Genomic DNA, 14,316 nt, shown 5'->3' on the forward strand with positions numbered 1-14,316 from the left:
CAGTCAATTGAAAAGTCATGCTCTGTGAAAAGCTTGTCAGGAAAAGATCTTTGGAGACAAATCCAAAAGAGTTCAGTGCAGAGTGAGCAGCTCTCTGCACCTTCCCCTAAGGCTGTTTTTGCAGCCCTGGGTGCTCACTGATTCCCTCCTGGGGTTTTGTCCAGCACACATAGGAGAGGGAAGGTAGCAGGCTTTGGTCTCCCTGGTAACTTGCAGCTGGGCTCAGATTGTGTCCTGTGAAGCAACCAGCATGTCAGAACAGTGCAAACAGACACACAGGACATTCTAGGAGAGTCAAAAAGGAATGAAACAAAATCTTAGAGAGGATGGCTATCTCAAGGGCAGCTGACTCTGTGCTAGGCAGTCAGGCAGTAGAACACAAGCCTTTCTTTTGGATGAAAAGCCTCCAGACAGAAATGTGTCCAAATCCTGAGGAAGATGAAGCTATTAAGTGATTAGGATGGCTCCTGAGCTGATGTGTAGGGACTGGATAAGGAGGTGTGTGCCAGTGCATAAATAGCCCCTGATGTTCTTTCCAGGTTTCATTCCCAGTTAATCCATCATTTGGTTAATCCAGTAGCTTTGGTTAATTCAGTAGCTACATCATGTTATGAGGTGAAGGCCTGTAGCTCCACTTGCCTTCTGTTGCTAGATGGATGAAGGGATAGAGACAGCTGTGGCCCTGAATGGTTCTCCCCTTGCCAGCCAAACAGTTTGAGTAAATAAGACACTTTTTCTTACATGCTTGCTAGAAAAGTGTTCTTCACAGTAGGGCCACTAACCCTTGAGGGAAGCCTAAATAACTGCTTTTAAGTGTTTTTCTACTACTGTTTGTTGTGTTATTCTTCCCACTATTCATAGAATGCTACAGAAAAATCCATCATTTCTTTACTCCTTCAGTCCCATTTTGCTTTCTAGCAGCCAGACTTGAGAGCTGAAGGTGCCTCAAATGTAGAGTTCTCCAAGTGTTGCTATTTCTTTCACATTTTAGTGGCACCAAACCATTCAGAAATGAGCCCTCAGGTGTTTTGCAGTGACGTGTGGGTGCTGCTGGGGCTCCCTGGAAACAGCAGCCTCTGGTCCTGTGCTGTAGCTGATCCCCTGAGCAGCCTAATCTGCTGATGTGCAGACCCTGCAGCTATGCAGAGGGAAGAAAAGATGATAAAGACAAGGAAAAAAAAGAGGAAACCAAGTTATTTATTGATCTGGGGAGGGAAATTCCATTCTGGCCCTGTGATAGCAGCCATGATTCACGGCTTTAATACAACAGACATTGAGTGCATGCAGATGCAAATCCCCTCAGATAGGCCAACAATTTAAATACCACTGGACATGTTTTTAGGCTCTCTGTGATACTGGGAATGTTGCCATCCCTACAAGGCTGTAACAGAAAACAAGATTTCAACTGTAGTGGTGTCAGATGGTCGCTGGGAAATGAGATAACTATCTAATCATGTAAATTACTGAGTTACCAGGATTTGAACATGAAGGTTTCTTTGCCACCTTCTTTACTGCATCAGACTTTTACTGATTGATACTCAGTCCCTTGCTGGCAATGTGTGGGACTGGGGATAAGGATGGAGTTACCATGCTATCATTCCCTGCTGGGACAGACCTTGGGTTTCTAGGAGGAGTCCAGGTGGAGAACTCATGGGGCTGAAATTCTCACCTCCTACACTTCAGGCAGGCACTTTTTGGTAGCTTCAGCCTAGATGTGACATACTAAGAGCTCAGAGAAGACTGACCCAAAAGGAATTCCATGCTTCTAAAGCCAAGCTTGGAAGCAAAGTGGGCTATTTCAGGGTGCCTTTGGCTGCACAGAGCTCTTTGCTTTCTGAGTTAAACTTGCAGGTGGCTTTCCTCCCTTCCAGCCTCCCCATCTTTAGTGTACTGTTACTATATGGAAGAAGAGTAGCTTTCTGTATGCCAGAAAACAAAACAAAAAAATATCCTTTAACACAATGAAACTACTTCCAAAAAAATAACTTCAAGAGAGGAGCATGTTTTTCCATTCACTGTATTGATGTTGGAGCATGATATAAATATACTTTATTATTCTAAAGCTTGGAATTATTACCTGACAGCTTAAAATACTGATTTAATGCAGCCCTGCAGAGAAAAGTGGTGGTTCTGTCATTACTGAGATAGCCAATACACATCATAAAATTGATGCATGGCAGCCCTGAATAGGGAACTGCACATTGTTCATTATTACATCACTTTATATTAGGACTGCAGGGATCAATAAAAAACAACAGGATTAAATGCTGCCAATTCCCCTCACAAAGTCTTTTGATTGACACTATTTCCTCACAGGTGTGTCTGCAATGCTGCCAGAAAACGTTGCCCATTGCTGAGGGTTTGGGGAAGGAACACTTTTTGCTTTTTCCTCTTTGCTCTGTTTTGTCATCTCCATTATGTTAATCCCAGTATTCCCTTAGCCACTAAGGTGTACAAAAGCAATTCACACCTGCAGAGCTGGGACTCTCCTGTGGCTACAGGGGCTCTGATGGGGTCTCTCCTGCAGGGAGGGTGGAGTGTCTGCATGTCCCTAACCCTGCCATGGGCAGCTGCAGGTGACAGGCTTTGCCCCATTTCCTCCTGGCTTAGCCACTCACAAGCCACCAGAGGAGCAGTAGCTTCTCTCCTGATGCCACATCCTCAGCTTTATAGTGTCTCTCCTCTTCCAGCTGTCAGTGAAAAGCACGTTGGGTCCAACCACAGGCTCTAGCAAGAGCACAGACCTCTCTTTTACTGCTGAAATTAACTGTAGCTCTTCCCTTGATTTGGTTGAAGTGGTATGCCTTTTGTTTTCCAGATGTGCAACAACATCCAGCTGGGAGGAGTAAAATGTGTTTTATGGACTAAAGAGTGTTCATGACTAAACATTGTCTACAGTAGAGACTCAAAAAAAGGCTGCTCAGCAATCCCAAAAGATCTGATCCAAGTCAGAGACTTTGGGATGCTTTTTCCATTGTCAGGTTGTGAGCTTCTGCAAGACTTACAAATAGAAATGCTGATGCAGCCTTAGTACAGCAAACTTGAGAACTGTATAAAATTAAACCACCAGGCAATGTCTGCAGGTCTGTGCTGTCCCACTGTGCTCCTGAGAACAGCATTACCCCCCAGCAGCAGGGGCAGTGTCACCACGGCAAAGGACAACTTTGCATTGTTGCAGCAGCACTTTGCCTTGCAAATGAATGGAAAGCAGGTAGTGGCCTCAAAACGGATGGTCTTTCTTTTTAAATTGGCTGAGTTTTATGGCTTGTTTGTAGATTGCTTCCATTTGGAAGGCAGACCCTTCCTGTGCTCCAGGTAGCTGCACAGGGCCAACCTCAAACACCCAGCAGTGTGCAGGCATTGGCACAATCAGAGTCTGGGGCACCAGAGCCACTGCCCGTGCAGGATATTGCCCCTTGAGTCGGTGAGGTTAGGGAAGGCATTGTCATCTTTGGCACAATGGGATGATCACCCTTCTCCACAGACCTGGCTGAGCAGAAGCTGTAGTGTGGTGCTGCTCTGCTCCACCTGAATTTCAGCAGATTGCAGAACCTCAAGTGCAGCCAGCCAGGAGGGACCCGAGCCTTTCTGATGGCGGGAACTGTGCTCGATGCTGCCAGGAATAATTGCTAACATCTCCCCACCCCAAATCCAGCCGGTGCTGGGCTGTTGTGATGCTGAAACAAGCCATTAACAGGGACATTCTGCATTTCAGATGCGAGTGCTTGCCGGGTTACAGCGGCAAACACTGTGAAGTGGATGATGACGACTGCGTGGGCCACAAGTGCCGGCACGGAGCTGCCTGTGTGGATGCAGTCAATGGCTACACCTGCATCTGTCCCCAGGGCTTCAGGTATGGCTCCTCCCCGGGATGGACACGGCTGGGAGCTCTCTGTCATTGCCTGCATCCTCAGCAGCCTCTCACACAGCACTGATCGTCTGCCTAGGGAGGTGGTGGAGTCACCATCCCTGGATGTGTTTAAAAAATGACTGGACATGGCACTCCGTGCCGTGGTTTACTTGATGAGGAGGTGTTAGGTCATTGGTTGGACTTGGTGATCTTAAAGGTCTTTTCCAGCCTAGTTCATTCTGTGATTCTGATCTGTCATCCTCTTGTGAATGGGTGCCTTAAGTGCTGGACCTGAAGGAGTTTTAACAAGTTAGCTGGATGCAGGATTCTTGCTTGGGAAGCAGTGATTTGCCTTGGGGCAGCACTGTCTGTGTGCCTGCCCCAGCTATCCCTGTCACACACTGAGCACACCACCTCATGCCCCAGCCATCCCTGTCACACACTGAGCACACCACCTCATGCCCCAGCCATCCCTGTCACACACTGAGCACACCACCTCATGCCCCAGCCATCCCAGTCACACACTGAGCACACCACCTCATGCCCCAGCCATCCCTGTCACACTCAGCACACCACCTCATGCCCCAGCCATCCATGTTACACTCAGCACAGCACCTCATACTCACATAAATTGTATGGAGATGAGCCCTGCATGTGCAGAGCAAGCAAAGGATAATAAAATTGCATTTATGAACCCTCAGAACTGGCTGCAAGAAAAACACGAGCCTGAAGATTTTGTGCCAGTGTCTCTGTGCCTCTTGGATGAGCTCAGTATGATTTGGGCTGTAAATTTCCAGTCTCTCATTCTGACAGCTGCCAATATATCTGACTCCTGGAAATCTCTCTGTCTGTCAAAGATAAGTGTGCTCCTCCAAATGGATTCACTAATCATTGCCTGAGGCTGGATACTGGCTTTCTTCCAGCTAAACCTTTTCCGTGTTTGAAATACACACACGAGACAAAAAAGGAGTACCTGGGAAGATCAGTCTTGACAAAGCAGAAATTGCATGAACACTTATAAATCATTTTCTCTGCTTTGTATCTGCAACTGTTTTCATTCTTCTTGCTTTCATCCATGCTGGTTTGGGTTTTTTTTCCTTCCCTCTCAACACGCATTTCTGTTGCAAAGCAGACAGCCTTCCCTGAATAGGCACTGATATATAACATGATGTCAGCCCATGGTTTCACAGAATCAGGCTTGTTATTTACAAGGTATCAGATATCCTCTGAATTTCAAATTCATACCCTTTTCTCCATGTTTCACTCTCTGCTTCAGTCCATTTGATGGCCTTAGGGATCTTGCAGATTGGTGACTGCTAAGGCTAACGTGACTGTGGGATTGTAAATCCTCAGCGTTATCTAATTGTTAGAGTTGAGAAATGGGATTGCAAAGTCATGTCTGGAGTCAAGGGTAACTCGAGCCTGTCATCAGATGGGACTGACTGGGAGACTTTTGCTGCAGGTCCCCTGATTCTTAAGGCCTGTCAGCACTAGGCAGTGATGAATGTGAGGGTTTTTTCTGGGAAAGCAGAGTCACAGCGTTTGGCAGAGATGTTCTGAGCTGACGCAGCTGGGTGGAGAGGCAGGGGTAGGTGGGAGACTGGTCTGGTCCCTGCCCATGTACCAAGCAGCTCTGCTGGCAATTCAGGCAGTGCCCAACTTGCCTGGTCTCACACCAGGGGCATCAAGATCAGAACCTGAAACAGTCCAGGCTTCTCTTGTGATCAGATGAGGGGGTTTCATTCCAATAAAAGTCCTTCAGGTATATGGGAAGCATCTTTTTACACAAAGCTCCAAAACTCAACTACCAGTTTAGACAGCACTTCATAGCCCAAGGCAGCCATGGGCAAGCAAAGTAATCCCACTGCCTGTCAACAGCACAGCCAGGATTAACTTGAGTTCCCCTGTTTGCTTGCTTTTTTTCCACTAGTCCATGCCACTTCCCTGAATTTCCTGTGCAAGATGCAAGGAAGACAAGGGTCTTTGGGGAGAAAAACTTCACACTGAGCACTACCACGCTCCCTCTGCCAAGGCAGACAGCAAGCTGGAGCCCCATGTGTTCTCCATGCAGAATAGTCCCTGATCTTGTTTGATTTCAGGATTAAAATTCTGCTAACAAAATATGATCTCATTTATTCTTCTCATGACTCAAGCCTTTTGTAGTTTAAAGGCCTGCTGCTCTGAAGGGGGCTCTGAGGTTTGGGCTTTTTCCTGTTAAGATTACAAATGCAAATACGGTGATTGACAGAGTTCAGCCTTCTGATGTTCAGGGTTACAGATTCCCCTGTCCTCGCAGCTGCCTTGGGCACGGTGATGTGTGGCAAGGAGATAACTTTGCAAGTGTTTGAAGGCTGCAAGTGTTGATGAAAAGGAGAGAACACGAGGGGTGGTCTGACAAAGGTAACTAGGAGACCTAAGATGATGATTAATAAAGTTTTTGGCTAAGTCTCAGGAATCAGTTCCCAGCAGTGAGTTTGCAGAGTGCCCTCCCAATTATCTGGAGCTTATGCTGTTGTAATAAACGCAGAGACCTATAATGATTTTATGGCTGTCACTACACTGCATGTCAAAGCCATTTGGAGCCACACATTAAAAAGATGTTAAAACTTACATCCTCACGCGGCTGAACAAATGGCACTTGGGTAATTTTGAGCAGTGTAGGTAGGGCCTCATGCACAGTGACAGCCCCAAAAAGCAGTAGTGCCACCCTGCACACACTTGCTCTCTCATCTCACCATTTCCCATTCCCTGGTCAGGTGGAGTTGTGCTCCTTGCAGCACCTTTCCTCAGCACTCACCAACCTCTCCCAACTGCATGATACGCTTTCTTCCTGAAAAGGTTTCAGTGTTTTCTTCCCAAAATAGCACTCATTTGCCCCCTGCAGATGAAAACATTTTAGAGAATTTGTGAGCCCCACGAAACAAACCCCGAGTTCTCGAAGCTTCCCTCCAGCAATCAGCCTCACAGCAGTGCTGCCTGATAAATGCTGCTCTGCTGGGGAAGCACACATTGAGCTGCAGAGCCTGATGGAAGCACTGCTTCTCTGTGGTGCAGATGCTTCTGAGTTCTCCACTGGGATAGATTGCTGCAAGGAACTCGCAGTGATTATTTAAATAAATGACATCGTACCAGGCAGAATGGACTTGGCCAAGCTATGCAAGTCAGGCTGTGTTCCACATTCCACTGCTGGGGAAATAAATCCTATTAATTACTTCTAAATATATACTTTAAAAAAATTAAAATGAAAGGGCCTTGTCAGACGCTGTTGCTAATGTAATTTCTAGGTGCTGGTATCAGGAGAGCTGCCCTGGTAAAGCCACATACCAGAGGGGTTTCACAGCAAGCAGGGGAGTGCAGGAGCCGTACCAGGAGCTTGGGGAATCTTTCAGAGCAGCACTAAGCACAGACACTCTGGCTTCTTCCAACATTTGCTTTCTGTTAGTGGAGGCTGTTGCAGGTCACATGGATATTTTTATTATTATTATTTTTAACTTCCACAAAATTAGAATTATATACACTGACTTTTGCTTCTGTTTTCTACTTGCTGCTGAGGACAAAACAAAACAATGGGCATTAGGCAGAAGGAAGCTCACAGGCTGGATTAGCAGTGCTCTGTTCTGCAGGTACCTCTGGAAAGGGCTTCCCTTTCTTGCTACTTAAAACAGCAGAGTAGACTGAAATCACTAACACATGATGGGGAAATCTCAGATTTGGGTTAAAATGGCTCCCAGATTTCTCTGGGACCCTCTGCAAGGCACAGAGTGGGTGGAAGCTCTTCCAGCCAGGCTGCAGTGCCTTGCAGAGCTGAAGAAGCAGTGCAAAGGGCAGTAGGGGTTGATTTCAGTGCCTGCTCTGGTTGATTCCCAGCCAGCAAGGGATTCCTGCCAGCCAGCTGTGCAGCTCCCACCAAGACAGCAGCACAGGGCAGCTGAACCTCAGAGTCACTATCCACAGCAGAACACCTGAAATAAAAATGCAAAAACAGTAACCGAGGCTGCTTTGTGTTCCTTTGGCTGTGCAGTGGGCTGTTCTGCGAGACTCCCCCGCCCATGGTGCTGCTGCAGACCAGCCCGTGTGACAACTATGAGTGCCAGAACGGCGCGCAGTGCATCGTGGTGCAGCACGAGCCCGTGTGCCGCTGCCTCGCCGGCTTCGCGGGACAGCGCTGCGAGAAGCTCATCACCGTCAACTTCGTGGGCAAGGACTCCTACGTGGAGCTGCCCTCGGCCAAAATCCGCCCTCAGGCAAACATCTCCCTGCAGGTTTGTCACATAGCTCCTCTGAGCAGTAATACCTGTGTGTTGTGTGTGTTTCATGCTGATGGAACAGGGGCTGCTGGCCGAAATCCTGAAAAATCAGTCAACTGGTGAGCCACTTGTCTGCTCTAAATCATTGAAATGTGAAGGAGCAACTGAGGCACCGGTGTAGCTTTGTGGGCTCACATCCTGCCTCCAGAATCTCTCCACACTCTGATTCCCAGATTGGCCATGCAACCAGGGATGATTCAGGAATGCTCACTGTCTTCCTGCTGATCCACAGCAGTGTGTGTCATCCTGTACAACTCAGTGGTTACTGTCAGGATGCGTCTTGAAAGAGGCTCCTCTAAATGGCCTCTCCAGATGATATTTTGCTTATTCAGCAGATAAAAGGCCTGGGATTTTGTTGCAGGCCTGAGGTTCAGAAGCCAATTGAAAACTGGTTCTCATGGGAAATGGGAAGTTGCCCTCTGTGTGTGAGCCCACCCAGGGCACCATGACCTTTTTGTGCCTCTTGGCTCTTGCTCTCATTGTTGCTCACATATATGATCTATTAAAGTATATTTGAATTGCATCTATGATTTTGGTTTGATTTTTAATGTAGGTTTATTTGTTTCTTTAATCGTTCTCAAGCCTGGTTATGAATGTTTCACAGGTAGCCACTGACAAGGACAATGGCATCTTGTTGTACAAGGGAGACAATGATCCTTTGGCTCTGGAGTTGTACCAAGGACATGTGAGGCTCATCTATGACACCCTGAACTCCCCACCTACCACAGTGTACAGGTAAGGGGTTCAGCTCTGCCAAGACTGTTGACTTCCAAATCAGATGGAGGACAGGTAGGATTTTTCTAAGCAATGTGCATTGGAGAAAAACCTTTTATTGTACTTCAAGGTATCTCTTTTCTGCATGTAATTAGATAAGAAAGCTAGAGTAAAGACTTAGCTGGAGGCTGCATGGTTAAAAGTTGACATTTATTGGCAATACCAGTGATGCTGTGTCCTCCTGTAATTGTAGAAAAATGTATTTTCTCGTCTACTGTAAAGATTCAGTTTCTGGTGAATTATGTCTTTGAGATAGTTCCAATTAATCAGTTTCTTTGTTGACATCTAGCATTAAGTGACTGTACCAAAACAGAACAGTGACTGTGCAGCTGAAGGGTTAGACTGTATCAAATAGAAGGAGAAGGGCTGAACTCCTCTACAGGGTGAATATTTTTAGGAGAGCTCTTGCTGTACCAGGAGTAACTACACAACCACAAAAAAGCAGAAGTTGCAAAGGTAAATGGTAGGGTAATTTGACCTTCAAACACTTGGCTTTTGAGGATTTGAAACCCACAGGTTTTATTCATTAGTCACAAGAAAGAAAACCAAACATGAAATCCATGCACAGAGACATTTCTGTAGGAAAGAGAGATGTGCTGCCCTTCTCATGCCCAGCTCCTACAGCAGCCCTCTCCCCTGGCTGCTGTTTTCAAGCCCTGTTGCTCCAGTTTGTTGTGTGCACAGAGGCATTTCAGGCTCAGCACAAAGTCACAGCACTGTGTGTGCAGCAGAGCTGGAATTCCCAGCCCACCTCACACTGGTGGGAGGAGAATCCCACTGGAGCAAGGGACAGGATGGATGTCACCATGCATCACTCACCTTGTACTTTTCCCAGAAACTTTCCTCAGCACTTGCTAAAACTTGAGCCTTCCAGGGAATTTTCTTTAGGGGAATTGTGTGTTGGGTGGGTTGTGTGGTTTGTGGGGGTGTTTTTGTTTTGTTTTTTTTGGTTTGTGTTGGTGTGGTTGGTGTTGGGGTGTGGTTTGGGTGTTTTTTTTTTTTTGTTTTGGGTGTGTGGGGTGATGACTTTGTGAAGAAAATGACAACACTCTTTCTGTATTAAAGCAAACTGGATAATACCAATGCAGATATGTGCCCAGGAAGAGCACTGGCTTGTCCCCTGTAGGAATGAAGGAAGTAGTTTGCTCATGGTTTTCAGCAGCTGGATGGATAGGTGTGAAGAATGCCTCTGTGTGTGGCTGCTGATCCTAATTGATCATCTGATAGAGCAAAGCTGAGGTTGTTAAACAGTTTGATATGCTAATTAGAGCATGGGGAAAGCTCGTTATGTGTGACCAGCACAGGGGTGACAGCTCCAGGTGGATTTTTGCTCCCCGTGGTGACAGCACAGCGTGGGGACAGGAGCTGGTGCCACTGCTGCCTTATCAGCTGGTAGAAATATGACACAGACACAGTTAAAAAGGGGTTTTAAAAGGGGATTTACCTCGGTACTTTAATAGGATCTTAGGTGCACAGCTCTTTGCAGGTGGATTACACTGAGATGCACACTCACCATATAACATGTATACAGTTTTATGGACCTTGCAAATTAGCATATGTGTCTAAAATCCCCCAATAAGAAACTTAATAAATGAAGTAATTGTCTCCCTATTGTAATTACTCCCCCGCAAAATGAGACTGCAGCCCAGTTTACAAAATATGTTCCATAGAGAAGGCTTCAACCAAGATTGAAACCTAGAGTTTTGAGATAGTATAGAGCTCTTGGCCTCCTGCTGTGAATATTTGGTTTTTCTGCCTTGCAGGACCCCAAAACTAAGCTAGAATATCACACTACAAAAATTACAAGCATGCAGGGTCAAGCACACAAAAAGTGTATAAAGGGTACAGAATTATAAAAAGGGTATAACAATGTACAAAAGAGTATATAAAAAGAAAAGGTAAAAATCATCAGGCATCACCACCAACCCAACAACTCCCCATGGATCTGCTGCCTCCTGGCAGAGCTGCCAGGGCTGGAGGCAGCAGTGTCCTCGTTATTCTGTCCTTCCCATGGCTCAAGGAGGAGGTCTCCATTCAGACTGACACCTCATTACCATAAGATTAATGGCCCCTTCACTGCATCTGGTGTGCTGTGATCTGTTGAGATGGGCAAGAAGCTGCTTAATACGATGCCCTTTCAGAAATGTCACTCTAATCTTTTATTAGTTTAAGGAGTGGAGCAAAATGGGATTAGCATGGAGCTTGATGGGGAAAGATTAGGTTGATTGAGAAAAACTGCAGCTAAAGAATATCCTCTAGAAAGGGCCTCTAAATAGATTAAAAGACTTGTTTTTGTTAAAGACTGAAGAAAGAAGCAGGAAAACCTGCTTCTCCCCTTAGAAACACAGGATTTAAGGGAAGAAGGCATAAGTGGATCTGGTTTGACCTCCCTCTACATCCTGTTTGACTTTTAGCTAAGGCATGAGCTCTGTTTGGCTAAGGCATGACTTCCAGCTTGGCACAGAGTTTTGACAGGAAAACACCAAATAATAGAAAATCCCCCATTTCCTTTAGTAGCTTGGATAATGGTCAATTATTTCCATTATTCAGGCATTGGCCATCATTTCTAAGTTGTGTCACTAATACCTTCTGGATTAGTCTGGGCCTTGTTTAGAGGCTCTCTCAAGGGAAATTAAAATCTATTTATACCTGGTCCTGGCTCCCATGAGTTTATCTGGACTTTTATTTGCATTGTCTCCTAACCTGCATTTTGATGAAATGAATAGCTGGTTCAGTGTGATGCATTTTCTCTCAACCTGAAGAATTTGGGAAACTCTTTTCTGCAACTTCTACAATCTTTATTTGTCATTAAAAACAAGGTTGCCAGGAGAACCTGTAAAATCCAGATCTCTTCTCACTGTGGCTAAAACAGTTTGCCTTCCGTATTGCCTCCTCCCTGCTGTCCTGTTTAGGTTTAGTGTCCTGCTGTCCTGCCTCATTGCAGTTTCAATCTCAGCAAAAGTGGACTGTTTGTCTTTGCAAAGCTCTGTTGAAAGACTAGGAGATTAATTTTCACAGGCAATATCATGTGCTGCTCCCCTCCAGAGAAGTCCACTTCTTGGACTAGATGAGCAGGGCTTTGGCTCTTGTTTTTCCCCACAAGAGTCTGCCAGAAGAGGAGGAGGCCTTAAAACACTGCCTGGTGGGAGCTGTGCCAGCTACAGCTGCAGGAAATCTGTCACTGACCTGGTCCTGGGCTGGAGCTGAGCTGTTTTGCTGGCTATTTCAGGTACTCCCAGGATGGGATGTGGGAAGCCATTGGCAAGCCACACAATCTGTAATTCCTCATCAGAGTCTCCATGATAAGATTTATTAATAGTACTTAAGAACAATAAAATTAGCAAAGGACTTGGCTAATACAGGTAATATCCTGTAGGGATAAGATAAAAGCTGTTGTTTGGGAAGCCAGCAGTGAGTAAGTCATTGCTGGTGGTATTTTTCCACAGCGTTCCACAGGAATGAAGCACACCATGTGTTTCAGTGCCAGGCTGTCCCCCAGCCCTCAGAACAAAGCTGGGGAAGGTTTGCAGCAGACCCAGAGGTGCTTCCAGCTTGCTGTGAATTCTGAGTGGCTTTGCTACAGGACTGCTGGAGGGCAGGGATGTGCATAGGAGTGCATTGCCAGCAAAGGAGATGTTCATTTAACTCCTCCAGGAAGGCAGGATGTCCCTGGTGAACAGAGGGGAGCTGCTCCAGTGTTTTAATTGCTCCTCTGGGCAGATTGAACCAGAACAGTGCAAAGTCAGTCTGGAAAAGCCCCAGATACCTGGCTGTACATTTAGGTTTGCTGTACGTGTGTTTGTCCCTGCGGTATGTTTGGACAAAAAGGTTAAAGCTGGCATTGGGCTTCTCTTTCACTCCAGTCAGGTAAAGGTCAGCACCAGTCCAGTGGAAATGGATACCTAAAATTCAGTGTCATTTATCATCAAGGTAGAGAGATACATAAATTAATACATGAATGTGATATAATGCAATGACAGAACTCGCCCTTTAAAAGAAAAGCTGACTTGTCTTTTATTGGAACCTGTCAGTTGTGAGCTGGGAAAAAAAATGGTTTCCTGGACATCACAGTAAAGCTCTTACAGATCCATTTTTGAAGTAGGATTCCTAGTTGTTTCTTTTACTCTATTTAATTATTCTGTACATGGACGAATGAGAACAGAAATCTTTTTCTGAGTGCTTTATTGCCCTCCTGCTTTCTGCACTGCTGAGAGTCACTCTTCCATTCCATGACAGTATTTGGTGCCATGCCAACAGTTCTTGAAATAAAGTAAATCATTTACGCAGTTGCCATACCTTAATTTAAAGATGCCAACTGGTAAGGAACGTGCTGCTTTTATTTGCCACCACAATCCAATTGTTAAAAGTTTAAATTAACAAAGAGCAGTTAATTCCACAGTTGCAGCACTCAGCTATTGACACTGGTGTTTGTTTAACTGTATTCTATAGGGAGAGGTCCCTATTTTCAGTCTTCTTTCCCACATCTGTTCCTTGAGCCAGAGATAAGACCTTACTTGTAAACTTTTCTCTGATAGATTTTATGCCGCCATACAGTCATATTGATTCGGATGCTGAAATAATCCTTCCTAGTAGAAATGGAAAATAGAACTTTGACACAAACTGCTGATGTAATTCCCTCTGGAGTTCCCAGATTGCCATGTTGCATACAGACTGTCATATCTGGTAAAAAGCGAGATGCAGGCGTCAGTGGTGTAAAATCATATGTTTTCATGCAGGGTTCCTGACAGCAATGAAAAAGAAGGCAGTTAGGAAAAGATAAGAATGAATTATATTTGTCTTTCTGTAGAGACTACACCCAAATTACATTATAATTCCTTTTAAAAGTATCCTTGCATAATCTGCTTTCAAAAATGCTACATCATTAAAAATATTCCTTGTAGATTGTATCACACAGTTCTCATGGTCTGGCTGACTCTCTCATAACATAGATGGATGTTCTTGTGGTTAAAGCAAAAGTTCTGAAATAAGGGAGCTTACATTCCTACTGTATCTGTTTCAGATGTGATGACTGCAAGATGACAAATAAAATCTGGTTCCCTGTGCACACGAAAAAGTAGGGAAATGCATGAAAAATAGAAAAGGTATTTCAGAAACATGCTGCAGGTCTCGGGAGGGTGAGGTTCCTGCTCCCCTCTCCCTCCAGGCTGTGGAGCAGCACAAGGTTTTCACCCTGGTGACATCTGCAAACTTCCTGTGTCCTTCCTCTGCCTCGGGCTCTGCCCATGGCACTGCTGAATGAATGTGCTGCTCCTCAAGGACTTGTCTTCTCTACTCAAACCTCTGCTGGGGCTGAGGTTGAACAGTGGCTTTGGTGGCGGAACATCCACACCTTCCAAGAGACAGAAGATGGAGTTTTTTGCCATC

General features: G+C 45.5%; 1 protein-coding gene across 2 annotated transcripts in view; it reads left to right on the forward strand.

The window, feature by feature from the left end:
- SLIT3 (slit guidance ligand 3) overlaps positions 1 to 14,316 on the forward strand; it is a 457,068-nt gene that overhangs the window by 424,925 nt on the left and 17,827 nt on the right. For both annotated transcript variants that reach the window (XM_085073420.1, XM_085073421.1), the window contains 3 exons: positions 3,716 to 3,853; positions 7,872 to 8,112; positions 8,762 to 8,892. In XM_085073420.1, the coding sequence (XP_084929546.1) occupies positions 3,716 to 3,853; positions 7,872 to 8,112; positions 8,762 to 8,892 (510 nt within the window). The remainder of the gene's footprint in view (positions 1 to 3,715; positions 3,854 to 7,871; positions 8,113 to 8,761; positions 8,893 to 14,316) is intronic.

This window comes from Lichenostomus cassidix, chromosome 13 (genome assembly GCF_008360975.1).
Source record: "Lichenostomus cassidix isolate B80296 chromosome 13, HeHo_3.0, whole genome shotgun sequence".
In the NCBI taxonomy this organism is placed as follows: Eukaryota; Metazoa; Chordata; class Aves; order Passeriformes; family Meliphagidae; genus Lichenostomus; species Lichenostomus cassidix.